Raw genomic sequence first — 27,977 nt, forward strand, 5'->3', positions numbered from 1 at the left:
AAAAGCTGAGAAAAACTTATCAGCCATGCCAGCAGTCGGTGCGGCGGCAAAGGACACGCTTCAACAGGAAACTGACTGCCTCCGCTATGACAGTGGGGGAGGCGGGGCAGAGCGGGCATGCTGTAGAATGAATTATTGATTTTGTTAATAATTCAATTGCATCAGGCAAATGCAAAAACTTTGCTGCTCTCCTGCCTCTGATTCGTTTATGTTGTAGAAAAACTTTGCTCATGGACTTTGCGGTTTGCCTTATAGCTTACTCACTCTCTCTTTCTGTCTCGCTCTTGCAGATAACCACATCGACAGCCAAGAAGCTGTGGGAGAAATCGGATGGCAAGAGCGGCGCTACAGCTGGCGGTCCACTCAATCCACTGCAAATTCCCGGCGTCGGGGATCACTCGTCCGTATGGAAAGATCACACATGGTCCACACAGGGCGAGAATATATTGGCACCGCCAAGGCCGCGTGGTTATCCACATGCCGGCGCTTCAGATAACTCAAACAGCGGCAATGCGGGCATTCTGAGGTGAGTTGACTAATAACTATTAAATTATACATATATAAATAAATATATATCTAATCAATTTGCATATCTCTTGCTGCTGCTTAGCCCCCGCGATTCATGCGTTAAGATGGTTGAATATGTTCTGGGCGGCTCACCCACCAACAAGGAGAGCCCCTTGTCCAGCTTGGAGCCGCGAATGCGCAATTTGAAATTTGACGACAATGATAAGGTAAGCTGAGAGAGCAAACAATGGAGAGATATGATTGTATATAATATGTAACTCTTCTTACAGTCACACGATGATAAGGAGAAGGCAAACTCGCCGTTTGATACAAACGGGCTAAAGAAGGACGACCAAGTCACAAACACAAATGGAGTCGTCAATGGCATTGATGATGACAAGGGATTCAAGTGAGTAGCACAGACTCCGTTGCAAGCTGAACCAGATCAAATCAGACTGATCAACTTTTCTACTGTCTGTCTGTCTCATTGTCTAGTTCAAGTCTGGCCAATGGCATTGACATTAGAACGGCTAGGCTGTAGGCCTAAGCCATGGCCAGAAACTGGTTTCTTCAAGGTCCGCAACAAGACACGTTCTTGTATAGCGTGCAAGCGAGCAGGGGCAACCGGGAGCACTCGAGTTGCGTCAGTTGCAAGTTGCAAGTGAAGTTATGTTTGACTTGCGGCAGAGAGCGGGGCTTATTAACAAATGAGAAATGTTGGAGATAAACCTGACTTAAATTAATTTCTCTTAGTGGAGACAGAAAAAATTATAGAAATCTGTTGATAATCTATTTAAATATTTATTATTTTGGCATAAGTAAATATTTATTATTTTGGCATAAGTTTTTATATTTGCTATAAAATTTTCCTTTATTAATTTTCTAGTTTGCTATTTAGCAATTTGTACTCGACTATATGTAGCATGTTAAGCTCTAAATCTAGATTTTTCTGTCGAGGTTCTGGTCTAGATGGGGAATTATGAGTTATTGGCGTCTTCGTTTCTAGCGGAGTTCTCCATCTGGTGTATTAGAATGGGATGTATAGTTTCTTTGTTTATTTATTGTGTCTTCGAGCGAGATCTAGTTCAGTGTAACACTCGGTACAGCTGAGAGTTCTGAGGTCTGAGTTAGTCCTTGTATTTTGTATATAGTAGGTAGGATAGGACAAATGGCAATATTTGTTGTTAGAAGTAGATCTTAATAGGCTGTAGGCATGCGAGTAAATAAGAGAAAATTTGTTCAAAGATCCTTATAAAAATTGCATTACGAAGTACTTTAGAGATATTTTAATAGACATTCATAATATAAATATTTTAATAGACATTTATTAACAATTGTTTAGAGCTATATTTCTTGATTTTAAAATGGGTACCTTCATTTTTTTAAACTAAGAATTCATTCATTCATTAAAGAGTATTCTCGCTTCAATTTTTTATTCATTAAAAATGTAGTTAAAATATCAATGAACTGCAAACGCGGTCAATAGTTTGCAGTAGATATTTCTTATGTCTGTATGTGTAGATTCGGCAAAGTTAACATTTTTCCCCCAATTGTCAGTTAAGATTCGTTGAGTCAACAATAAAACACCCACTCTGTCAAATGCTGCCCACTTGGCCCACATTTTTATTTTTTATTTTTTTCTGTTGCTGCTGAATTTTTATCGCTTTGGCTGTAATTATTTTCCTCGTCTTTTCTGTCTTTCTGTCCTCTTGTTGTGGAGCTCGCATATCGAAAGATGATTCAGTTTTTTTTTTTATTGTCAAGTGTTTTATATGTCTAGAGGTTGGGTCTTTCGAAGCACTTTCTATATGAACTGCAACGACATGAGGATGCCCAAGTTTATTGCGAAATATAAAATGTCTTTAAGTGTGCGCAGTAGTTGGCAGTTGGAATATATGATATATGACAGCTATTATTAATGTTCTAGAGTTATTTGTTATAAAATATTTCAGTTTGATTAAGTGCTTATTGTATAAAACTACTTTATAGGAAAATCCGTTTAGAGCTGAGTTCCTTATTTCTCTTATATCCTTCAATTCCTTATGTTTGACTGTCTCTGATTCGACTTCTGCTTCTCACTGGGTTTATCTAATTCTTCTTAATATTTGTCTTTCTTTATTCATATCCTACACTGCTGTAATAAGTCTCTTTATTATTTATCCCGTTTTCAGATCTTCATAATCTGAATTTTTCTCAATGTCGGTCTCTATGTCTGCATTTCTCTCTCTCTCTCGCGCTCTTTTCGATATTAGCTCTTCCTGTGTGCATCTTTCACTCCTTATCTTAGTCTTGCTCAATTTTAGTTTCTATCAATCTTAATCTATCTCCATATAAGTCTCTCTGTGTACCCTTCTCTCTCTCTTTCTGTCTATCTACGCCTCTTTCTTTCCTATCTCTCCCTCTCTCTCTCTCTCTCTCTCTCTCGCTCTCTATCTCTATTTCTCTCCCTTTTTATTCTCTCTACTATCTGTGTCAATAAGTCTTCATATTCTGTCTCTCTCTCTGTTTACCTATGCTATATACGATACATTGCTATTTCTCTCTCTCTCTCTCTCTCTCTCTCTCTCTCTCTCTCTCTGAGTCGATAAGTCTTCATATTCTGTCTCTCTCTATTTACCTATACTATATACGATGCATCGCTCTTTCTCTCTTAATCTCTCTGTCTCTCTCTTTCTGTCCCCCCTCGGCTGCAGAGCAAACACAATTCGCTTTCATTGTAATCATATTTCAGTTGTCGCTTACAAAACACGCACTGCCTAAAACCTGAGGCCTTTTAAAGTTTTCTGGCCATTTGCAGAGCTTAGCCAGACCGAACAAATAATAAAAACCAGTCGTAGTCGTGTCTTCGGACTGTTGTTGTTGCTGTTGTAGTTGCTGTTGTTGGTTTTGTTGTTCTTATTGTGTGCTCTGCTCTGGTCTGCCGGTTTTCTCTTTCAATTGGTGTTGTTGTATTTGTTGTTTTGCAATTTCATTGCCGGTGTCGGCGGCGCAGCCAAAACGTGTTTCAATGCCAAACGTAATAACGGTTATGATGTAAGTAATCAACAGCAAGCAGCAACTACAACAACAACAACAACAACAGCAACAACATGATTCAGATAGCAACAAATTTTTAGCTCCATTGAGCTGTTTTGGTATAGCATTTTGTTCGATTAGTTTGCGTTTATGTTTGCTTTTGTTGCCGCCTCGGGTTTCGCTTTATTTTTTTATATTTCAATTTTTTTTTATGTACAAAATTTATTTTTGTTAAGTTATTTTTTTTTTTTTTTTTTATTTTTTGGTTTTTGGCTCACGTTTTGTGCGGCGCACACTGAAATTCAGTTGCGAAAATTTGAAACACGGCTGAAAATTGTGGCAACAGCCCCAACTTTGGGCTGGGGGCTTGAGTTCGAGTTTTCAAGCTGTTGGCGTTTGTGGTTTCAGTTACTACACCTGAGCACCTGTCCGGCGACCTACTCTCGACACAGACATGGCCAGCAGCAACAGATTGTGTTGCTGTTGTTGTAGTTGTAGTTGTCTGCCTGCTAACTTGGTCAACTTGCGCTCTGCTGACCTTTTTATTTAGTTTTAACGGCAGCGCACTTTCTTTTTGGCTGCCGTTGAAAGTGAAAAATTTCGTTTTTCTTTCATTCATTTTTGTTGTTGTTGTGCCTATTGCATAAGCGAGATTAGAATATGAGATTAGAATATTTTTGACCCGCATTCAGAAACGGAATGACCAAACGTTGACCAAGGGAACTGACCTGGCTCAAGTTGATGGAGGAAAGCTGGTGGGGCAGGCGGGGCTTTTGACCATTTGCCAGGCTGTGTAAATGGAATCCCTTAACGAATGCATAAAGCTTGTGCTGTGTGGGATTCAATAAATTTTGGTAGAAATATAAAAGCTCAGCTCTATTTGAGTAATTTTTTTTTTTGCATACAAAACATTTGTAAATATTTATTTATAAAAATTTACACTAAATTAGGTTTATTTCACAAAATAACAAAATCATAAAAATATAAATTTACATATTTTTTTTACCCTCTAAATAAAAGTTTTTTTTTTTTTTTTTTTTTCTAAATACGTAAAGTTTTCCCAATTTGAGGCTAGATTTATATTTAATAATATTTAAACTTCAAAATAGTTGCTAAATTTCACTCAACTACATTCAATTAATTAAAATTGATTGATTGTACTTAAAACAAGTAAGAAAACTCTAGTCGAGAGTGCTCGACTAGATACTACCCTGAACCAAAATAATAGAAAAGCACATTTAGTATGGTTCAAATTTCAATTTCGATGTATTTAAAAATATAAATTAAATAGAAAACTCATTTAATTAAATAAATAAAAATTTTGAAACAATTAAAAAAGATAATTCCGACACGCTCCGGGTTTGAGCCCGAGACCTTGTGATCAAGCCGCCGCGCTTTCTACCTTGACGCCACCCTTCTGTTTCAATTTTCAATGTCAAAACTGAAATAGATTCACTGCTACAGCGCCATCTACCAAATCTAAGTCAAACTAACTGCTGATGTGACTTTAAGAATGTGCAAGAACAACCAAACTAATAAAAATGTTAAAATTTCAATTTCGATTTTTGAAAAAATATAAGAGAAATTTAATCACAAATATATAAAAGTTTTGAAGCAATTAAAAGAAAACTACATACGCCCAGCAGGATTTGAACCGGGGACCTCGCGATCGAGCGCCGCGCCCCCTACCATGACGCCACTCCTCTGTTCTCATTTGCAATGTCAAAACTGAAATAGATTCACTGATGCAACGCCATCTAGCAGAACTAAACGAAACTAACTGCTGATGTGATTCAAAGAATGTGCTAGAAGATGTTTGAATGTATGTGTGCACACGTATTGGAAAACTGCTGTTGCTGCAGCACGTGCGTTTGTTAATTGGCCAAACATTTTGTTATTTTTTAACGTCGATTGACTAAACCGAATTTAATGAAACTTTCAGCATATGATCTACATATTCTATTGAATAATTGGCATTTAAAAGAAAACATCAAATCAAATCATTCACAATTAGCTATACTAGAATCTGACCTTCACTGGGGATTCTGGTGAATTTGGAGCCGGTATCCAAAATATAACAAAAACCGAAATTGTATAAAATGCATTGGAATATACTTTTAAAATTTGGAGACTATAGCTCTAAAAATGTAGGAGTTATAAATTTATAACCTATTGCGCTTGGGTTGCGCTGCAGTGTTGGCAATATTATGAGAACTTATTTGTTGAATAATTTAATTTCTAGACGTACGATCGTAATGAAACTTACAGAACGTAATCATGATGTTTAAATGTATGTGCATACCGAAGCACAAGTCTCTAGTATTTGATATACGACTTTTACAAAGATGAGGGTGAGGGGGTGGATTTAGGGGTGGGGGGTAAATTTTAACAAAAACCGAAATTGTATAAAATACATCTTAATATACATTTTAAATTTGGAGACTCTAGCTTGAAAGATGTAGGAGATATAATTATTTAAGTGATCTTCGATAAGGTTTTTTATCGATAAAAAACTATCGGAATGAGTTATCGTTTTTTAGTGAAAAACTCGATATGCGCGCTGTTTTTACGGACATTTTAAAAAAAAGTTGAAGTCTCTAGCTCTTATATCTTCTGAAATCGACGCGTTCAAACATACGGACGGACGGACGGACGGACGGACGGACAGACAGACGGACAGGGCTAAATCGACTCAGCTCGTCGCCCTGATCAAGAATATATATACTTTGTGGGGTCTGCCACGCCTCCTTCTGCCTGTTACATACATTTTAACAAAACCATTATACCCTGATTTCCCATTTTCAATGGGTTCAGGGTATAAAAAACTCAGTTGCATCATAAAATTTGCTAGAGTTTTAATCAAGCTGTTAGCACGTGTAAAAGTTACAACTCAACAGTTTAGGCAGCATTGGCGTAACGAATTGCCATGACGATTAGTCAGAGTCATTACAGTTGGACGGCTACTGCAGTCGCTGCTGCTAACGGTGTTAATGACCCGACAGCTAAATTATGACCAATTTGATGCGATTGCATGTGGCAGAGCGAGATGGCAGATAATACATGTGAGTCAACAGCAACAGCAACAGCAGCTTAAGCAAACGCATACAGTTGCAGACGAACTGAGCGGTTGCAGAGGCACTGTCGCAGAACGTGAGCTATGAATGAAACGTCTAAAGCAAATAAATATATCTATATATATATATAAATTGACTATTTACATTTGCATTTAAAGCGCCATACGTTGAAAACAGTTTGCATAAATTGTTGCTTATTTGATTTAATTTATAGCCATTGCCATTGTTGTGCGGTTCGAAGCCAGACTTCGTGATGACGTCATAGAGTAAAAGACCCGAACGCTCGTTCAATTAGTCTGAACAAGTTTGCTGCTTAAGTCATTTGTGTGTGTTGTCCGCACAATTGGCGAATCATTGCCAGTGTCTTGCCAACTGTAGCAAAGTAGATTAAAACGCAAATTAAACTTCGGTCGATTCATAGAAAATTTAATTTTAATTTAATTTTAAATACCCTAATTAGCTTTATTCATAATTCGTTTTTAATTGTTGCAACACGTTAATGCACAGTTTGAGAGCAAAGTGCTAAATGTGTCGTCGATTTTAGTACAGCATGGGTGTGTGTCTAGGATGCGTAGGTTGTTGTCTATGCTATTCGTTTGCAGCAGTGGCTACAAAACTATTCCAGTGCTTACGCAACCGTAACTACTTGCAAGTTGTTTAAGGACATGGACAGTGAATGTAAAACTATTGGAACATGTTCCACAGTTCATTTGCAACTGTTTTATTGGATTTTCTACCCTAATGCAATTATCTCCAAACTGAAGTTAATTTATCAAGTTACCAGTGCCCGTATAACTGTTGATAGCTGTGCAATCATAATTTGTATAAATATATTATTTTTTATGTTTTAATTGCAGTCGCACTCCCGGCTCTCGTCAGCCCTCTCCTGCAGAAGAGACCTTGCCACGCCCACCCACACTGCTCGATCCCACACACCACGGCGGCTTCCCACAAATGCCGCACTTTAATCACATGCTCATGGATCACGGCCAGGGCCACGGCCACGGCATGGGCGGTGCCCTTGGTGGCAGCAATTCGGCGGTGGGCGGCGGCGGAGTGGGCAGCGGTGCTGCCGCCGCTTACGCGCATCAGCAGATGGCGGCCCAGATGAGTCAATTGCAGCCGCCAATGATGAACGGAGTTGGTGGCGGAATGCCCATGGCGGCACAGGTGAGCAACTGGCAACTGGTTTGACAAGCACTGTAAATCACATAATATGTATGTATTTCTCTCCTTTTGCGGCAGTCACCCATGTTAAATCACCAGGGCGCACAGACAGGCGGCCCTAATCATATGGAATCTCCAGGCAATCTCTTGCAGCAGCAGCAACAACAACAGCAAAATTTTGATGTACAGGTGAGTTTGAGTTTGATCTGTGATGGAATTTAGCGAAAATTGCTTAAGCAATCACTCTAAACTGCCAAGTTTTTGCTCTACAAATAGATTCATATTTATTTTAGGTGAATTTTTATTTAGCTTTTTTTTTATTATTATTGCTATTATTATTTGTATTTTTATTTTTTTTTGCAATTAACAATTTTATTTCTTTACATAATGTTTTATTCAATTTTTTAAATGTTGTTTTGAGACCCAATGAAGGAGTCTTTACTGCTTTATTTAATTATTTTAATATTTTGTGTGTTTCATATATATTTTATTAACATACCTTTTTTTTTTTCCTTTATATATGTATTTATTTATATATTTTTTATTTTTTTAAATTGTATTTTTTACTTCATTTTATTATTTATTTATTTATTTTATTTATTTATTTTTTGATTGATTTATTATGTATTTATTTTTTATTTATGCGTCTGTTTATTTGTATTATTTTTTTTATTTCTTAATTTTTTTTTATTTATTTACCTTTATATTTTTTTTCTTCTAGTTATTTAACTTTATATTTATTTATTTATTTTATTTTTTATTTATATTATTTTTTTATTTATTTATTTATTATTTTTTTATTTATTTATTTATTATTTTTTTTATTAATTTTTTTATTTGTTTTTATTTTATTATTATTTTTTTTATTTAATTATTATTTTATTATTATTATTTTATTATTATTATTATTTTTTTTAGAGTCATAGATATTTTTGTATTGGTTTTATTGCTCCTTCATTTTTTTCTTTCGTTTTCTGTTTTGGATTTTGGATTTTTTGGATTTTGTTTAATCCTAGGCATTAGCTATTCGTGTACTTAGCTTTTACAGGGTATCTCGTAAACACTTGAGTGTTGTTCCCTTAGTAGAATTTGCGAAACGGGGTCATGTGTTTGGTTCTTGCTGGTGTGCGTGTGTGTGCGTGTGTGTGCATTTGAAGTGGCCATTGCAGCTGCTAATTTACCGCATCCGGCTGAAAGCAGCTGCTGCTGTTGCTGCTGTGCGTTGCACGTTGATGTCACCCGAGAGCCATTTCCGGCACACAAAAACCTCTAAAAGTGAACAACAGCAACAACAGCAACAACAACAACTTATCGCTTGCCGTTTATTTCGAAACAAAACGGAAATCGGATTTATTAGCCGCAAAATTGCTTTTAAGCATTTGCCCGTTCATTTGCGCAGTGGCTCTCAAACCAATATCCTTGTCTGCCTCTCTCTCTGATTCTATCTCTCTTTCTCTCTGTCTTTCTCTTTCTCTGAGTCTCTGCCTGTATTACTTCTCTCCTTGACTCTTTCCTCGTAATGACATTTCTCTTGGCATTTTATCTTGTGGCGTCAAATTGAAAATCAATATATGTTGCTGCAGCTGCATCTGCAGCGGCTGTTGCTGTTGCTGTTGCTGTTACAGTTGCTGTTGCCATCTTCCGGTACGACCACGCCCACAGCCTTGCCCAAGTCTTTGCCCATTGAGCCCTGGCAAAAGCAAATTGACATTTCCACACTTTAGTCCTTGTCTCTTGCCTCTGCTGCTGGCACTCCTGCTCCTGCTGCTGCTGCTGCTGCTGCTGCTGCTGCTGCTGCTGCTGCTGCTGCTCCTGCTGCTGGGCCAATCTGTACTTCCGCTTTCAACGCACAAACATTCCACATCCACCCCTTGCACCGCCCACAGCTGCTGTAATTTTTGTGTCGCTTTTGTCTTTTAACTTGCAAGCTGCAAGTTGGCTGGTTGCAAGTTTTTCGTTGCACTTTCTGCCTTTTGGCCTGCCCTGTGGTTCGCTTCTCGCCAACTCATGGCTACGCTTGCCACATGCCACACGCCACTTGCGCCTCAGTGTATGCTACAAAGAGTGCCACGAACAACAACAACAACAACAGCAACATCATCTACAAAAGTAGCTGCAGCATCAGCAACAGAACGGGACGGACACAGGCGGCAGCTGATGTCATTACGTTTAAAGTTAAAGTTTGGCTTTTTGTGAAGGCATGCGGCAAAGTCGCCTCTGGGGCACACTTGAGCCTCGCATATCCTATGTGGGGCTGCAAACAGTTAGCTCGATGCCACATGTCCTAATTGTAGCCGTTGAACGCCTTAGCCATAAAATCTCTGTGTGGCCTATGGATCTCTAATTGGCTAAATGTTTTGGGCATGTCGAAAAGTGACTTTGGGCGTATTTCACTAACCGTTTACTATGACAGCTAGAAAGCGAGTTAGAGGCATTTAAAAGTTTTTTATTTCTTTCAATCAAGCATTTCTTAGCCTCAATTTTGTTAATAGAAACATTTATGGAGCAATGGTAATGCCAGACAGGTGGCAAATCGTAACAAAACAATTCTTAAACCACAAAATATGCATAAAATATACTAATATATAAAGGATGATTAATAAAATATATTTTATTATTATATATTTTATTATATTATCATATTTTTATATTTTATTTATATTATTAAATTTTTTATATATAAAGGATGATTAACAAAATATTTTTTATTATTATATTTTTATTATATTATTATATTTTTATATTTATTTATATTATTATAATTTTATTATATCATAATTAATGATGATTAATAAAATATATTTTATTATTATATTTTTATTATATTATCATATTTTTATATTTTATTTATATTATTAAATTTTTTATATATACAAAGGATGATTAGCAAAATATATTTTATTATTATATTTTTATTATATTATTATATTGTTATTATATTTTTATATTTTATTTATATTATTATAAATTTTATATTTTATTTATATTATTATAATTTTTTTATATTATGATTAATGATGATTAATAAAATATATTTTATTATTATATTTTCCGTTGAAAAAGCCTTTCAAAAAATGGCATAAATATAAAAAAAAATAAATATTACATACAATAAATAAATATTGTATACCAATTTAAAAATGACTTTACTTAAAAATTAACTTTTTTAATTTAGTGATACTAATTTGTTGTTATCCTTAATTGTTTGCTATATATATTTTTTTAAACATTTTACTAAACATTTTGAAGTCAGTTTACCATGAAGCTAGTTTTCAGCAAAGTCATATATTTATCTATAAAAATTTTTAATAAAATCCTGCAACGGAACACTTAACATATAAAAACATTTAATAAAAATTTATTAAATTTCTATAGAATAGATAGAGCATAAATAATGCACAAATTTAAACCGATTTAATTTCTACATAAGCTATTGCCCATCTATAATGCTGATTTAAGGATAAGCTTTTACTTTTAACTGCAGTTTAATTGATCTATAGATTATAGTTACTCAGATACAGTTTGAGAGTGTCTGCTGTCCATTGGCTGCCTTTGATTGTGCGGTCTGCTAGCATTTTTCTTCTTCTTTCTTGGCTAATGGCAAATATGTTTTTGGTCATATTGAAATTTATATTGATGGTCTCTGCAGGTCGTATGTCTTGGCAACAGTTTGCATTTATTTCGATATGTCCTGTCTGCCAGGCATTGTTTCTCTCTCACTCTCTGACTCTCCCTCACTCGCTCGTCTCTTTCTCTTTTTGTTTGTCTGGCAGTTGATCTGTGGCTCTCTGTTTTCCACCCATTGCCTATAAATAATGATTTCTTTGCCATTTGCACAGCAGTCCCGCTCGCTCCTCCAAAATGCATTCCGACGGAAAGTGCCATGTCCCTTTCTCTCCCTCTGTCTCTGTCTCTCTAGCTCTGTCTAGCTGCACATGCGGGTCTTCCCACAAAATGCATATGTAATGGCATTGCTCCATAAGAAACGCAAAGCAAAATAAAGTTATTTATCCATACGCAACTATATTTATAGCTGAAACGCTCTAAATTAAGCTTGGGACTAAAGTTTTTCCATTTCAAGCGCAAGGAAACAAATCTGTTTGAAATTTTGAAATTGTATGAAATTGTTGAAACCGATTCACATTGTAGATCGTATGAGGGTTACTTGGAAGAAGCGTAATATTTAAAATTTTTTTGATATATATACATACATCTATCGAGTTGCATGAGCAACGTCCCTGAAATATTGATTATGAAAGGAATGGAAAGTTTTATATATATATTTCATTTATATATATATTTCATATTATTTCTTATTTTCATATTCATATACATATTTTATTGCTAGCCTTACTCAAGGGTCAGTCTATAAATAATTTAATAAGCTACAGTCGAGGACATATATTTATATACCGAAATGTATGTGCATTTATTATATGCAGCATATATTTCATGTCAATCTTTTATCACATATTCATTTCTTTGCTTAAATTTTCACATGACAAAGGCTGCCGTCTATAAGAGTATATATGTATATATATGAGCTATACATATAAATAAAAATATATATATTTCTTCATATTGCGGATTCATGTCGAAGTCTTTGCATTGTGTTGCCACATACAATAGCCACACGTGCAGCGCCTGCCGTGCCTTGGTGGGGGGCGTTGGGGCACTCACAGAGTCTTTGCATGCAATTCGTCAGCTTTTGTGGGGCGTTAATATCGACGACATTTAATAAGAAATATGCACGAAATTCACTAAAGAGAAGGAAAACGAAAAAGAGAAGAAGAAGAAGAAAAAAGCCGCATGCTGCATTAAAAGCTCAGTTTGTGGATGGGGGAGGGGGGTGCTAGGGACGGTAGTTGGGTAGAGCTGGCACTCGGGTAGCTGTTAAATCGCGGTGCATTATCCATTATCGACAACATATTGTCGCCTATCGTCCGTCGTCTTGTGCAATCAATTTCAACAGCGTTTTCCTTTCCCTTTCTTTTTTTTTGCTTCGTACTCTCGGCCGTCATATGTACGTGTTTTATTTATGCCTCAGTTCTTTATGCTTTCCGCCTTCTTGCCCGTATATCATGTGCAAAATAATAAATATAATAATGATATAGTGCATTAAATTGGTTCGTATGTCCATTAAATAAAGCGAACTTTAAGGTGTTTTACATGCTATGACACTTTCCTATAAATAAAGAGATATGGGAGCATGAAAAGCTTTAACTAGTAAATATTATTGAATGCTTACAATACATTTGTATAGAAACGTTATCATATTCAAATTTGTTCCGTGATTAACATTAAAACTTTTTAATGCGATTTCCCTAACTACGCCTAACTATCAGCTAATCGCTGCAAAGTTATTTTTATATAAATAAACATGACAGCGTTAGATAAGTTTGTTCAGAGAGCACGGCCCCTGGAAAACTTTGCTCATTTCACGGAGCGACTCTTGCAAAGTCGGTAAATGCAGCAAGGCGGAGGCGCTGTCAAGTTTTCACTCAATGAAAGTAATTATAAATGTGGCCGAGTTTACTGGAGTGGAGAGTGCGAACTCTCGGCGTGGCATATGCGATTACTGGTGCCACTCATTTCGCTCAGTGTATACCTATTCACACTTTAGCTTCAGCTGCTTCCCTTTAGCTTCCCTTTATTCGATACGCTTCATTTGATTGCGTTTTTGTGTTAATCAGTCAATGGGGATTTGCTTGGACTTACGGCGGCAGAGAAGCTCAGAGTTTTACGTAAAATTGTCTGCTTTTGGCGTATTTACTTTGTTGATCTGAAAGTCGAACTAATTGATTTTGTGTTTTGCTTTTTTGACTTTTCCTACTTGAGCTTAGCTTGTTTGCATGGCAAGCTGATAATGGACTCTTGGCTTTTATGAAAGTTGGCTAATTGCTAAGGTAAAAGAAATGACGGCGACGAGTTGAGGAAATAGCAAATATGATTTTCTTTTATTCTGTAGTACAAATTTGGGAACATGAAATTACATTCAAGGAACGAATTTGTTTTGCTTTCACTTGTGAGCGTTTCTTGTAAACATTATTAATACATTTATTGCTCTTTGTTCTATTTTCTATTTAATTGAATAGGTAATAAAACTCAATAATAATATATTTTACACTGAAAAGCCTTAAACATATGCAAAAATACTTGATTTATACCAATGTGAAATTTAGCAGCTGTTTTTATATACATATATACATATATTTGACATATATCATGTACATAATATATTGAAATCCGCTAGAAAACTTGCATTTTTTTCCCCACAAATCACAATATTCCAATTTTTCGCATTTAATGATTATAATATAAATATAATTTTTGTTCGAAAAAGGAAAAACGAGAAATTTGCATAAAAATGCATTGAAATCAATATAACGGAACGGAGTTGATAATATGAAACATCTGCTCTGCACTGTATTTATTTATTTATTTATTTTATTTTTGTGCCAGATAAATTTGCAATTAATTAAGCGTTAATTAGCATGCAAATGTGTGCGTAATTAATTATGCATGTTATGTGGCACGTGGCACTTGCCACTTGCCACTTGCCACTTTATAATGCCACTTGTGCAAATTCAATTGCAGCTATAAAATGCATTCAGCGCGTGCTGCCAATCATAAACTGCTTCCAAGTCTCAAGCGGCTTTGATTCAAATTCCAATTCCAAGTTTCAATTAAAATTTCTCATTAAACTAAAACTTGGCACTGCTTGGCTGCCGTCTTTCTGTGGCAACTCGAAATGGCTTAACGCGTGCTGGCAGCTCCCGAACAAGTTGACAGTTGACAGCTATCTATGTGTATATAAATATATATATATTAAATTGTACAAGATGTTTGTACTAGGTGATTAGTTGGCTAGGTTAGGCTGATTGAATGAAATGCTTTTAAATGTTGCTATAAGTGGGCAGCGCCGTAAAAGGCTAACCAATTGGTCTATTTATCGACTCTCTATAATTCCAAATTTTCTTTCGATTTACACAGAAGTTCAATTTATCGCGAATTATCGATAGAAAATCTTTTGAGGGGATAGTTTTTCAATTTATCGCGGTTTTCGATTTAGCGGGGTATAAGTTATCGAGACTCGATTGTATTAAAGTTTCAATAACTGTACGTTTACTATCTACAATTAAGTACAGTGGACATTCGGCTAACGAGCAATTCGTTTTAGCTTCTTATTCGTTAAGCGAAACGTTCGTTGAGCCAAATCACTAAAATAGTGTTGGAAAAAAAGCTAAAATGGTCAATGGACAGCACTGTACTGTACTTGAGGTTTCCTTTATTTCGTTGCCCAACACTGAAATTTTTTGTTTTTGTTTGCAAATATATTTTTGGTCGTTATGCGAAACATTGCTCTTTAAGTGAAACTGTGAGGTGTTAGTTAGCCGAGGCTACACTGTATTGATTCATATCTTAGTCAATGTAAAGTCAGCTGCAGTTTTCCCCCACATCAATGTCTAGGCTAAAATTATTCACGGCATTCACACAAAAGGCAGTTGAAAGTTTTGTCAAGTGGTCGCGTTTGCCTAATTAATAGCGACGCCTTTTGCACCTAGGCAACTATTTGCCACTTACTAATTAGCATTTGCCAGCCCGCAAAACTTGCTAGATGACAGACCCGAAAAGCCCTTCAGCGAATTACTCTGTATTTTCGGTGGCTTTTGTCGCTAATTGGACTTTATTGGTGGCAAATGTCAAGTGAAGCGCGCTTTGGTCCCGCCTTCAGTTACCATCCACGCTCGCCCTCTCCCCCTCTCTCTCTCTGTGTGTGTGTGTGTGTTGGACCTTCCCTAACACCATTTTTGATTATGGTTCACTGATAACAGCAGCATTTGTCGTTGCCAAGACTGCTGCTGTCCCTATACCATCCAGAGCCAGAATAATTTCTCTGTAATTTTCAGTGCGGCATTCGCGTGTGGGCAGCGAAGCATGGCCCCAAAATGCAATTTGTGACTCAAGTATATATGTATATATATATATATATATATATATATATATATATATGTATATATATATATATATATATATATATATATATATTTCTTTGGCCCTCGAGCGTTTTGTGGACGCCCAAAAGTTTGCCATTTAATTTTTCTGGCTCGATTACACTTGAACGCCTACCAGCTGCCCACAGTTCCTAATTTATGATGCAGTGAAAGTGCCCAGAAAAGCAAATCGATGATTTAAGCCAACTGTTCGCATAAGGCGAGTTTTAAATTTGCTGACATAAGCAGCTTATAAAGTCATTCCCCATATTTTATCGTAAGTAGAGCGCCATTAAGAAGAAGTTGAAAATAATGGGAAAGTGGACAAGTTATGCTCAAAACCTATCTAGTATTGTATGTCTGATTTTTCTGACCTCATTCAGTCGAGAATTTGTTATTATTAATTGATAAAAAAAGAAGAGGTAAATGAGTAAAATTATAGATTAATTTTTACTTATATAATACCGCTTAGATTTACTATCGCCAATCAAATTGGCAGCTCTGATGTGACCTGAATTGATATATCATAAACAGAAATATATATATAGCCAAATAAATTTACCAACTCACCAAGTTGACAGTCCCAACGTTATATAGTGCCCCTCAATAAGTTCAGAATTCGAACGGTGCCAACCCGCTGGAGCTTCTGGTCTTACAGTCATTGCCTACTTATGAGCTAATCAAGCCTTGGTATCGCAACCCGCCATGAATAGAAAAGAAAAACTCGGCAACTTAATTTGATTAATTGCGTCATGTGGAGCAATGCCGTCAAATGATTTCACACCATGGAGCTACACTGCCTCAAACTTTGCCTGCTGCTGCTGCCGCCGTCGTCGCTCTGGCCCCCTCTGCCGTACCTTGCTCACTTGTCCTTTGCATGTCTGGCAGCGCCTGCCCAGCCCCCTGAGTGCGATAAGTGCGCCCGGGGTGTTGTATTACATGACAACGCCTGGCCATGAAATTTACGACGTAGTTTTTTCTAATTTTTCTATTTAATTAGCACACACCAACACTCACACACATACACTCACACACACATAGGAGTACTTATTGCTGGGTTGGGAACGTCACAAAGAAATATCCTGTCAATATGGCAGAACTTTGGACTGCATATTGAGGGTTGTTCCGCACACTTTCCGGACGGCGAGACAAATGAATCGACCGTCTGACAAACTGTTGCCATTTGCTGGCCGTCGCTTAATGATGTCAGCATGTTAATTAAAGCCAAATTATTTACTAAAGTTACCCAAAAGACATGAAAAAGGGTCCAAATGACCTCTCCCTTGATCAGCCCCGGCCACTTGTCTCTTCTCTCTCTCTCTCTCTCTCTCTCTCTCTCTCTCTCTCTCTCTCTCTCTCTCTCTCTCTCTTTCTCTCTCTCTCTCTCTCTCTCTCTCCCTCTTCTAGCACCCTCTCTCGCTCTGTTGGGCTGGCGAGGTGTTAAGTTGTATTCGGTTTTGGCTCAAATGCTCTTTTAAAGTTCCTAAGTGTTGGGTATATTATGATTCGGTCTATACATTCAAGAGATCGTTTACTTGAATTTATTATTCAATTTGTATTTCTTTTGTATTTTCCCATTTTAACGAATCTTCAAATAAGTATATATCTTATTATTAGATCTTATGTTATTAAAAGACTTGTTAAACAACTTTTTTAAACCAAGAGAGAGACAAATTTTCATTAGTAAACGAATTGAGTTAAAAGAACTGAGAACTAAGGTTCTCTTGGCTCCTGAGGGTTGCTACTGATGGTAAATATTATATATCTAACAACACACACATACATATCCATACATATACAAAATTTCTTTTTTTTCTTTTTATACATAGATATTTTTGCCTCTGGTTTACAACAACTTTTTCATTAATAGTTAACAAGCTTGATAATTAAGCAGCCAGACGCAAGAACTTGCCTGGGTTTTCCTTCCTTCCTGTCTTTCTGCTACTTTCTGGTCATTCTCATCTTCTTGCTTTTTGTGTTGTTGCTTCTCCCTTGGCAATTTCTTGACAACTTTTTACAATCGCCGTCTCGCTCACTCGCTGCTCATAAAGTAGTTTCTTTTCGTTTCTTCGTTGTTGCCCACTTTCTCAGTCTGTCAATGACTTGGCTCTTGGTTCTTGTTAGCCATTTGTTTGTTTGTTTCGGGGCGGTGTCATGAGATTTCTTAAGCAGTTACAAAGCACGACTCACCTTTCAGCTGCAGACATGGCAGCCGCAATTGTTGTTGCTCATTTTCCGAGCCACTTGACTCGGCGCTTTTCACTTTGATAAGTTGCGACAGATCTGTCGCAGAAATGTATATTCAAATTATGTAAAAGAATATTATATTCCATTGTCGGATTGCAGGCTTTAGGAGAAAATCATAGTCGGTACGCTAGATGGCGCCACTGAGTCGTAAATTTAAATTGACTCATTAGCAAACGGTTAACCACAACAACCCGAAGCAAAGGAAATTGTCGCACGTCTACAGCTATATCTTTGCTCGCCAGCTTAACAAATTTGTTGCCCTTTTGCGTGTGGGCGGGGCCAGCTCCGTTCCAATTTGTTGACCCCCTTTTCACGCTGCTGCGGTTAACTGTGAGCTGTATGTGTGTGTGTGTGTGTGTGTTACTCATTTGTTGGTCAGCCAGCTTAACTGAAACTAAAAGCATGTAAAGTACTGACAGAAAAAAGCCACAGGATTTGGCTTAAAAGGGAATTCCCACTGCATCTTGGGTGTGTGCGTGAGTGTGCGAAAAGCGCTTATATGGTTGCTTAAAATGTGTATGCCAAAGTTTTTCATTGAATTTTAGATAGAAGCGACACACAGCAAAGATTGCATGCCACACACACACAGAGAGACACATATACATAACCACATAGCTAGACAGTTGATAAAATGTTGACAGTTTTTGGGTGAGTTGTTGTTGAGCCGGGGAATGCTATTTGAAAGTTGGAAAAGGCAAAGGCAAAGGCAAAGCCAAAGGCAAAAGTTAAAAGCGTTTGGAGAAGTTGGCATTTGTAAAGGCGAGAAATCAATACTTGGTCTTGAGTGTGAATAGATCCTAATTGTATTAACTTGAAATATGCACTTGAGACACTTTGAGTAGAAACCTCAAACGTTTATCACGTCTCAAGGCTGATCTTTCGTTTAAATATTCCAAATTATTTAACTAATTTAAATAGCTTGGCAATTTATTTTAATTTTTTAATATTATATATACAAAAATTAAAAAAAAACCTTTTCTTGTCAATCGGTAATTTGAGTTTCGATAAAATCGCGATAGGTCGAAAACAAAAACTTTGTTCCTTAAAAAATCGTTCTCAATAGTTTGGACTTTTGTGTAAATCGAATTATCGGAACTCGACTGTATTTTCTGTCAATTTGCTCTATGGTTTTAGTATTTTAAGTATTTTTGATACTTATTTGGCATTTAATCTGTTAACGTCAACAAATTGTGCTAATTAGGCCCACAAAAGTCATTCGATGTGGCCAACAGTGGCCCAATTGTTGTGCGAACTGCAAAATCCAAATCAACATGCGAGCGCTAATAAAACCTGAACGGAAGGCAGAAAAAACAATCAGGCCGAATACTAATTGCATAGTTTTGTGCGCGGCCAGCGTTGCCATATCTCTGCTCTAGATTCACGCGCACGCCCCCTGCCCTTCTCTCATATTGTAAATAATTAATGCCGGCTCTAGGCAATCAACGTCCGTTGCATTCAGTTGTCAAGCGACTTCATTTACTGGATATATTCATTCTTTTTTTTTTTTTTTTTTTTTTTTTTTTGCGCTTTTTATGTGTGTCGCTTGGCGTATTTCATGTTTAACTGGGCGTGGCGTTGCCCATAAAAACTGGTGACAGCCGGTCATAGATTGCAGTGCAATGGAAGCCGACGCTCCCACGCTCTCCAAGATATATGACAGGCTGATGGTTCAGCTACATTTGACAGTAGTGCGGTGCATATCGGCTGTTCCCGCCGGCTAGCCTTTGCCTGTCTTCCAGCTCAGTGCATTTTAATGGCGTTGCCATATTCTTCAATGCACCGGTGCACTGGCAACACCCCTGGCATACGTGTATAAGTATATACGTATATGTATATATGTATATGTATATGTATGTATGTATATTCCTTGCTTTTATACAACATTTCGCTTCAGTTACGCCCCCCTCCCACGCACCCGCTTCTCGCATGTGACATGCAATCAACTATCGCCAAATTTGCGGGCACACTCTATATCGCTATCATATCGCCCCGCTACCTCTACGCCCATTCCCAGCTAGGCAACGTATCACGCCCTCTATACTTACGCTACATTTAGCCAGAATTTGTGTCTGTTAATAGTTTTTGTTATTCTATGGAATGAAGGAATAAAAACTAAAACTTGGCGCTATGAAAAGTGATATTTAATGGTTTTTATGGCTTTCGTGATGTATGACAACAACAACAACAACAGCAACAGTGATGATCATAATCTAAGCAATTGATAGAGTTCCAGTCATGGATGTGGCGCACGCTACTCGAGTTTGAAATCGGAGTCACAGTTTTCCCTGTTTTGTTGTGTGTGGATGGGAAAACGGTTTTTCTTTATTTTGTTTTTTATTTGATTTCCAATTCAACCTTGCGTTGGCATTGATTGCAAAAAAAAAACACTTTGAAATACAATTTGCTGTGTGTTGTTTATTCTTGGAAATACTCTCAGTTTATTTGGGGTATATTGATTTTGTAAATGGTTTTGAGTGGCAAGTGAAGTTGAGATAATGCGAAACTTAGAGTTCCTATAAAGTATGAAGAAATTTTAAATTTGAAATAAAATTCATAAATAGATTTCGGAGTTTTATATAATATAGTGTGTGTAAATCCAAGACTAGCTATAATTTTATTTATTTTCTATGTTATTTTTCTTCTCTACTTTGCTGCTGTTATTGATTTTTGTTTTTGCACTTTAATTTCTTTTTGTTTTTGTTTTTTGCTTTTGTTAATTCGAATTTGTTATAAACACGTTGCGCTCCATTGAGGCGTGAAAAGCTGGCGCAATGCCCGTAAATTAGCCAATGCGCTTGCACAATCAAACACAATTGAAGCACCACACGTAACGCCAGTTGCAAGCGAACTTGTTGTTTCCTTTGTTATGTCCAAAAATCATTTTTTTTTTTATTTTTTAGTTGGTTTTACATAAAAGTTAATTAGAATTGCGGCTTTTCGCGCCCAGAGGCCAAAACCAAGTTGGGCTTACAATATGTTCAAGGACTAACAATTAATTAGGCCTATGGTCAGGCATTTTATTGCAGCTTTTGTTGTCAGCTTCTGTTTACAAAGAATAATCATCATTAGCTGCGCTTTTGTCTCTGTGTGTGTGTGTGTGTATGTGTGTGTGAGCCCTTAAAGTGCATTGAGCAGGCGGCTTTGCTAATTTTCGCTATTCAAAATGGCCGCCGCCGCATAATTGTGTGTACTTTGTGTGGGTATTAGATGAAGATGCGACATCTATTCAGCAGCAGCGTGTTTTGCATCTCATTATTAAGATGGGACTGGGCCCACTGCAAGGCTGCCCACGCTCGATTCCTTTGCCGCATGAACCCCTTAAGACTGTTTTGCGTACCTTCACGCTGTGCATTTCGCACAATGAGCGCTCGTTAAATGAGTGCCTGGCGCCTGGCCATTCATAATGCCCTACAAATGGAGTATTACGAGTGCTTTACAAGAAAATGTTTATGCTTTGGCGACATTTCTGCTGAAAGGCGATTATGTGAGTATATATGGAAGAATATTAACAAGTATGAAAGCACTCATCGGCAGTGACTATAAAGACTATAAAGCGCACCCGGATGCGTTTCCTTTATACGGTCGAAAATTGATTAATCTTAGCACTTGAAAAAAATTCGTTCTCGATAATTCTCGATAGTTTGAATGTCTGTATAAATCGAAAAAAGAAAACCGGTCGCCTTACCATATCGAATTATTGAAACTCGACCTCAGATATATGAGAATATATATGTCAAGGCTAGATAGATTCAGCTTACTTACATGTACATCTACTCATAGAGTATTCAATTTCCTTTAAACTTACATCAATGTTTAAAAATCCCGTACACTTTTCATATGAAATGGCTGCACCTTCTGTTCCGCTTTCTTTTGTTTTCGGAAAATGCATTCGCATTTTGTGAACCCTTTTTGTGCGAGTGTAGGTGTGGAAAAGGGCTTATGTTTGAATGCCGAGTGCCTGGGAATTTCATGCATCAAGACGCATGCAGCTGCTATTTAGACTGGCGGCTGTCATTGTGCGCCGTTCCCTTGCCTCTCTCTGCGCTTCTCATTTCTAGTTGTTCGCTCTGATTGACGTTTGTCAATCTAAAATGATGTGACTGGCACTCTCTATTGTTTTCGCATAGACTCGGCTTCCGAGCGAAGCCCTTGGAATATTTCTAATTAGACTGAGAGTTGCCGCAGCTCATGGCTCATGGTTGTCAGCCATTTCTGGCCACTAATTGACAGCTCAATCAACGCAACAGAATTATTCAGTTAAATTGTACAGTTGTTGCTTCCTGATTGACAGCAATGCAACAGGGTATAGAGAGTTGATATCATTGCTAAGGGTAACCGATGTGTGCAGCTGCGATTCCTTTATATCATCTCTCAAGTTTGTTTTCTCTGCTGTGCACCTTTCACACTTGACACCTGCCCAGAAGAGTGTGTTGTGTTTTTTGGTTGCTTTACGACATAATTACATTTTAATTCCCACAGACAACAAGAGCAAATAACACGACGGCAAACACCAACTGCTCTGTGCAATAATAATATAAACTTTGTCAAACTTTGACAACACACACACACACACACACACACACACACACAAACACACAGAATACACCGCTAAAAATCTGCATGAATTATAATTATATTTTTCATTAAAATTCACCTTGAGCTCTTGTGCGCCCAAGTTTTAACTTTTGCCCAGATTTGATGGTAAAACGCAACGCGTTCCCCCAAAACTTGCGGCATTGTGTCGCCATCTGGCGGCGGTGGCGGCAACAACTTGATTTACTTATTTTTGATCACCTTCAACAATTTTAATGAGCTGCAATTCAAATGTAAAGCACCAAACATTTCTGCGTGTATATTAATTGAATTTTGAGGCTTTTAATTAAGATGAAGATGGCGAAAAATTCAATTGAATGAGCTGTTGGGGCACAGACTAGCGAGGTAGGCGGCTCAGTGTTGTGATGAGGGGGGTGTGGGTTGACTGCTACAGGTGAGGCATGAAACTGGAGAGACCGACACGATAAAGTTTTGCAAAACTACAAATTTAATTTAACTTTGATATTCTTTGTTCTCCAGTGACTGCCATCATATCATTTCGAACTTTTAAGTTGAGCATGACGACGACGACGATGATGATGTTGATAATGATGATGTTGTTGCTGATAATGATGATGATGATGCTGGCTGTTGCATTTTCATGCCGCAGCTCATGATTACGCCATAGCTACAGTAGTACTCAGTCGTATAGCTTTTCTACCTTTCTCTTTTGATGTATTATTGTACTGTGCGCGTGTTTTATTTTTATTGGCTTACGTTTATCTTTGAAAAGTTTTCTTTAGAGTTGCTTAGCGTTCGTCAGTGCTCAAGTTGGATAGCTGATATTTTGGGCTGCACTTGAATCATATGCAGCTTGACAGGTTTTCAGTTAATTTGGGATTGTGGCTGATAGATTTCTCCTTTGTTTCGTATAGATGTTAGATGATAAAAAAGCTTGATTTCTGTAATGATTCATTCTCTTTCATTGACTTTAAGGCTCTCTAAGTTCAAGACGTTTACTGTGCTATTCATAATATTTGCCCATTTCATTGGCTTGGAAGGACATCTGAAAAATATCATAATTAATTTGTATTTTTTAAAATTTATTTATTATTTTTTAATTTTTATTATTTAAATTTTTTTTATTTTATTTTTATTTATTTATTTTTAAAATTTTTTTATATTTTTATTTATTTATTTTTTTTTTATTTTTATTTATTTTTTTTTTTTTTATTTATTTATCATTATTATTTTTTATTTATTTATTATTATTATTTATTATTATTATTTTTTATTTATTTATTATTATTATTTTTTTTATTATATATTTTTTTTTATTATTTTTTTTATTATATATATTTTTTTTTATTATATATATATATTTTTTTATTTTTATTTTTTCATAAATAGCCTTTTAAACTTTCGTGTATTTTTTTTTCCTGCAAAGTTGAATACGGTCGCAAAACCTTTGAAAATCACTGGCCACAAAACTTTTGCCACAGCTACGCAGCTCATTTGTGGCTATACTAAAAGCAGGCAAACTCCGAGCGAAACACCTCACACACACACATACACACAAAGTACACAGGTTGTTTTATATTTTGGCATATTTTGAGCGGCTATGGAAGCTGTCTGGGGTAACGCTGCAAAGCCAAACTAGCCCCAGACGAAAGCTTTTATAAATAAAAGAGAAAGAAAACGAAAACGTGAACAAAAACGAACAAGAATAAGCGATAAAACAAAGCAAAAACTTTGCAATAATTTGCAATTAAATTAAATTTTGTGAAGCTAAACAATAAATAAATGCATATATTATTGTAGCTGTATTAAGAGCCACTGGCAGTTCATGAATCTCAATGAATTTCACGTCTATGTGAGCATATATTTTGCCCCACACATTTGCAGTTCTCTTATGGCGGATCGCACCCGGCCACGGGTTTGTATACATATATCCTATATTTCTCTGCGTCAGGCAGCTGTTGGGTGATTCGCTTGGTTGTTTACTTGAATGCATTAATATTATGCACATGTTTCATTTATGAAATGCAAAAGTTGCAACATTATGCAGCAAATTGCATCGTCTTTCTTTGCTCTCAGCGTATGGGGATAGAGAATGGCTCTCGTGCTGCAAAGTTTGTCATGAAATATCCTTTATGAATGAAAAACAGCACGGACAGCATACGATATATTTCGTATGCAAGTGAAGAGCTTTAGACATCTGTTTATAATATAAATTAGGTGCCGATGGTAACGTCTATTTTTTTTTCTCTCATATTTTGGCAAAAGCAAAGCTGTAATTTAACATATTTAACAGCCAATGCTTTACTTTATAAATCCCTTTTTTAATTTTTTATTTTTCTTGTAAGCATATATGTAAGCATTTTATTAGATTTTTTATCCATAGTCCATTTTTTTCGACTTTGCTTTAGGTTTTGTTTATGGTCATTATGCATTGGGCCGTTGAATGCATTTACCTTTGACAATGGCTAACGGATAAGTTTAGTCATTGCAGGCTGTACTTGGATGTGTGCTCATGATGTTTATGTGTTTGTGTGTTTCGTGAAGCTGCAATAATGCCCTTTAATAATTCTCATTCGTTTGGAAAATAACAACACAAAGTCTCAGCGTTTCACTCTTGCAATTCTCTCAGCTCTTCTAGCTCTCTCTCTCTCTTCTCTCGGGCTGCTATTGCTGCTCACTTTGAGGCTTCTCATGTTACCTTCTGCTTCTTCTTCCCTGCTCCCTTCGCAAACTGACCGCCCAATCTATGTTGAACATAACCATTTTTGTAGCATGTTTTGCATGCTTTGTGTTGCTGCTGTTGTTATTTTCCTACTCTGTTGACAATTTATTTAGCTGGCGCTTTTAATCATTTTCCGCTTTTAGTTGCCTTTTTTCTTTTCGTATCCTCCTTTTCCAGAATTCAGTTATTTAATACGTTTATCCTTGTAAAGGCAATGAATTGGAATTTATACATATAATATATACTATTTTAAGAATATATTTACATAAATCTGTAACTAATCGATTATATATATATTTTTTTCATTTCAGGTAAGCTTAAGAAATCGTTTACATACATGCTACATGACTAGGGGTATGTTCAGTAATCTAATTCAATAAATATATAAATTTCGAGTTTATAAGACTATATTTTATTATTTATTATAAGACTATTTTGACTATACAAGGTATACATTATAAAGGCGAGTTTCTTTCAGGTCTTATATAGTATAAATTATTTTTTATATAAATTAATTTGCCAGTATTCATTAACATGACAGCAAAACTGAACTGTAGCCATTTTTTTTTTATATTTTATTTTTTTCGTTTTCTTTCTTTCATATAAAGGCAAAGCGGCGCTGCACAAGGCAGCCTAATTAAATTATGAAGCCAATTTTCCCAGTTCTACTGCATTATATAACAACTAGGGTCTGTGTGTGTGTGTGTATGTGTGTGTGTCTGTTTGCTTGTGTATTCCTTGTTTGTTTGCTCCACAAAGTATGCAACAGTTTTTTTCTCCATGCAACAGCAAATTTCCCAGCTGACTGACACCGACTGAGGCAAAGCTAATTAAGTTAGGCAATAAAGAGAGGGCTAAACGCTTGTCAAAGGATAGGCATGAAGCAACAACAACAGCAAAAACAAGTACAGCAAAAGCAGGAGCAGGAGTCGAAGCAATAACAAGAACAACAATTGCAACATAATAAACGGAATATCTCTAGGCACGCTTGCGTTGTAACAGGCGTATGCGTAATATGATTTACAGCACATCTGAATGTGATTATAAGTAGATATATGTATATAGAGTGTGCCCACACTACATACCCTAGTTATACTTATGACATCAACTATATATATGTATATATGTGTGTGTGCAGCTGCCCCTAACTCTTTCTGGGCCTGCAGCTGGCTGTGTGGAGAATGTCCGGCAAGCAAGTGCAACCTGTCTTAATTCAATTTTCATGGGGCACAATACGAAGTGTCTGATGTGTATGCAAGAAGAGGGCAACGGGGGCGGAGGAGAAGGTGTTCGAGTCTGCATTGAATGTGAAGCAATGTAGCTGCTAAGTGAAAACCTAATTAATTGAATTAAATTTTCTATTTGCTGGCAAGTGTTTCGAGATGTGAGCGGAATGTGTGCTAAACTTTAGAATACCCTGTACTGTTCAGTAGTGCAAAGATGACTTAGTTATAGTTAAATATTTTCATATTTTTGAGGAGCTTTAATATATAATAATTACAAAATAGACTAGAAAATGAAAAATTTTCAAGAAATAAACAGGGGATCATAATTCAGGGTATGCTGACTACAACACTTTTATCTCTTCAAACTGGATTATTGTATTGTTAACTAAGACTTGAGGATTACAAAGATTTCAAGTTATAAACACACTCTATTACCTATCTATTAATTTAGGACTTAATTTACTAATTTACTACTAATTTAGGTGCTTGCTTCGCTTGAGAGCCCCAAAAATGTAGTTCGAATATAATTTAGCAATGTCATTAGCTTCTCTTTATGCGCCCTGTGCACCCATGACAAGATTCTATTGATTTATCTGTAGCTGTCTCGTGTACACCACAAATTAACTGGCATTTTAGCAAATTTTCCAGTTGACTTGGTAATTATGCAATTAGGTGCAAATGCCATATCAGAGCCAAAGACAAAGCAAAGGTGGCTACTTACGTGATATATTTTCGTACGCAGGACCTTCCCAATGCACTTGCCGCCGGTGTGTAGCTAAAGTAGGGGAAATACTCGCAGGCAACTTGTTGCGAGTGGCAGCTATCAACAGTAGAGTTGTTGCTATCCAAAGACTCTTTGGAGAGTTCTACTTGTGCCCCTTCGCTTGGACGAACGGGATTATGGAGAGCAGGATGGGAGCGCGCATGCGTTGCCAAAGAGCATATTGTTTATAAGAGCTGAGAGAATGTGAGGAATGCCGGGTGTTGTCATTTGTGCATGACGTAACGCGCCCAAAATATGGATGAAAAGTTGCAAAAGTGTAGGGGGAAATAATGTAATTTAGTTTTACTGAAATAACAAAATAGAAATTTCCATGTTACATTTATCTCGATTTATCTAAATTTTCCGATTTATAAAGCAATAAAATCGACAACACACAATTCAACAGTTAAACTCTACACCGCACAGTTAGCTATATTCCTTTGTAGACTCTCGATAACTGTTGCTCTTTTCCATAGAGTTTGTACGCTCTTAACTAAGCTGTTTGCACTCTTTGCTCAAGTTCCGCACGATTGGCTCAATATGGCATAAAAAATGACGCTTTCGTTTTCAGCTTTTGTCACCGACTTTTGTGGCTAGAAAATATGTTCTATATATATAATGTATGTATCTAACTGTGTGTGGCATTATCCCTAGCTTTGTAAAGCACAGTCATTCAGTAAGTCAGCGTGTACATTTTTTTTCTCTTCT

General features: G+C 36.5%; 1 protein-coding gene across 7 annotated transcripts in view; it reads left to right on the top strand.

The window, feature by feature from the left end:
• Positions 1-27,977, top strand: part of pum (pumilio) — a 204,546-nt gene that overhangs the window by 25,068 nt on the left and 151,501 nt on the right. For all 7 annotated transcript variants that reach the window (XM_089256794.1, XM_089256791.1, XM_089256812.1 and 4 more), the window contains 5 exons: positions 291-526; positions 611-734; positions 798-916; positions 7,454-7,766; positions 7,842-7,952. In XM_089256794.1, coding sequence (XP_089112920.1) covers positions 291-526; positions 611-734; positions 798-916; positions 7,454-7,766; positions 7,842-7,952 — 903 coding nt within the window. The remainder of the gene's footprint in view (positions 1-290; positions 527-610; positions 735-797; positions 917-7,453; positions 7,767-7,841; positions 7,953-27,977) is intronic.

This window comes from Drosophila navojoa, chromosome 2 (assembly GCF_054131105.1).
Source record: "Drosophila navojoa isolate 15081-1374.11 chromosome 2, UAZ_NAV_1.0, whole genome shotgun sequence".
NCBI classification, from domain to species: Eukaryota; Metazoa; Arthropoda; class Insecta; order Diptera; family Drosophilidae; genus Drosophila; species Drosophila navojoa.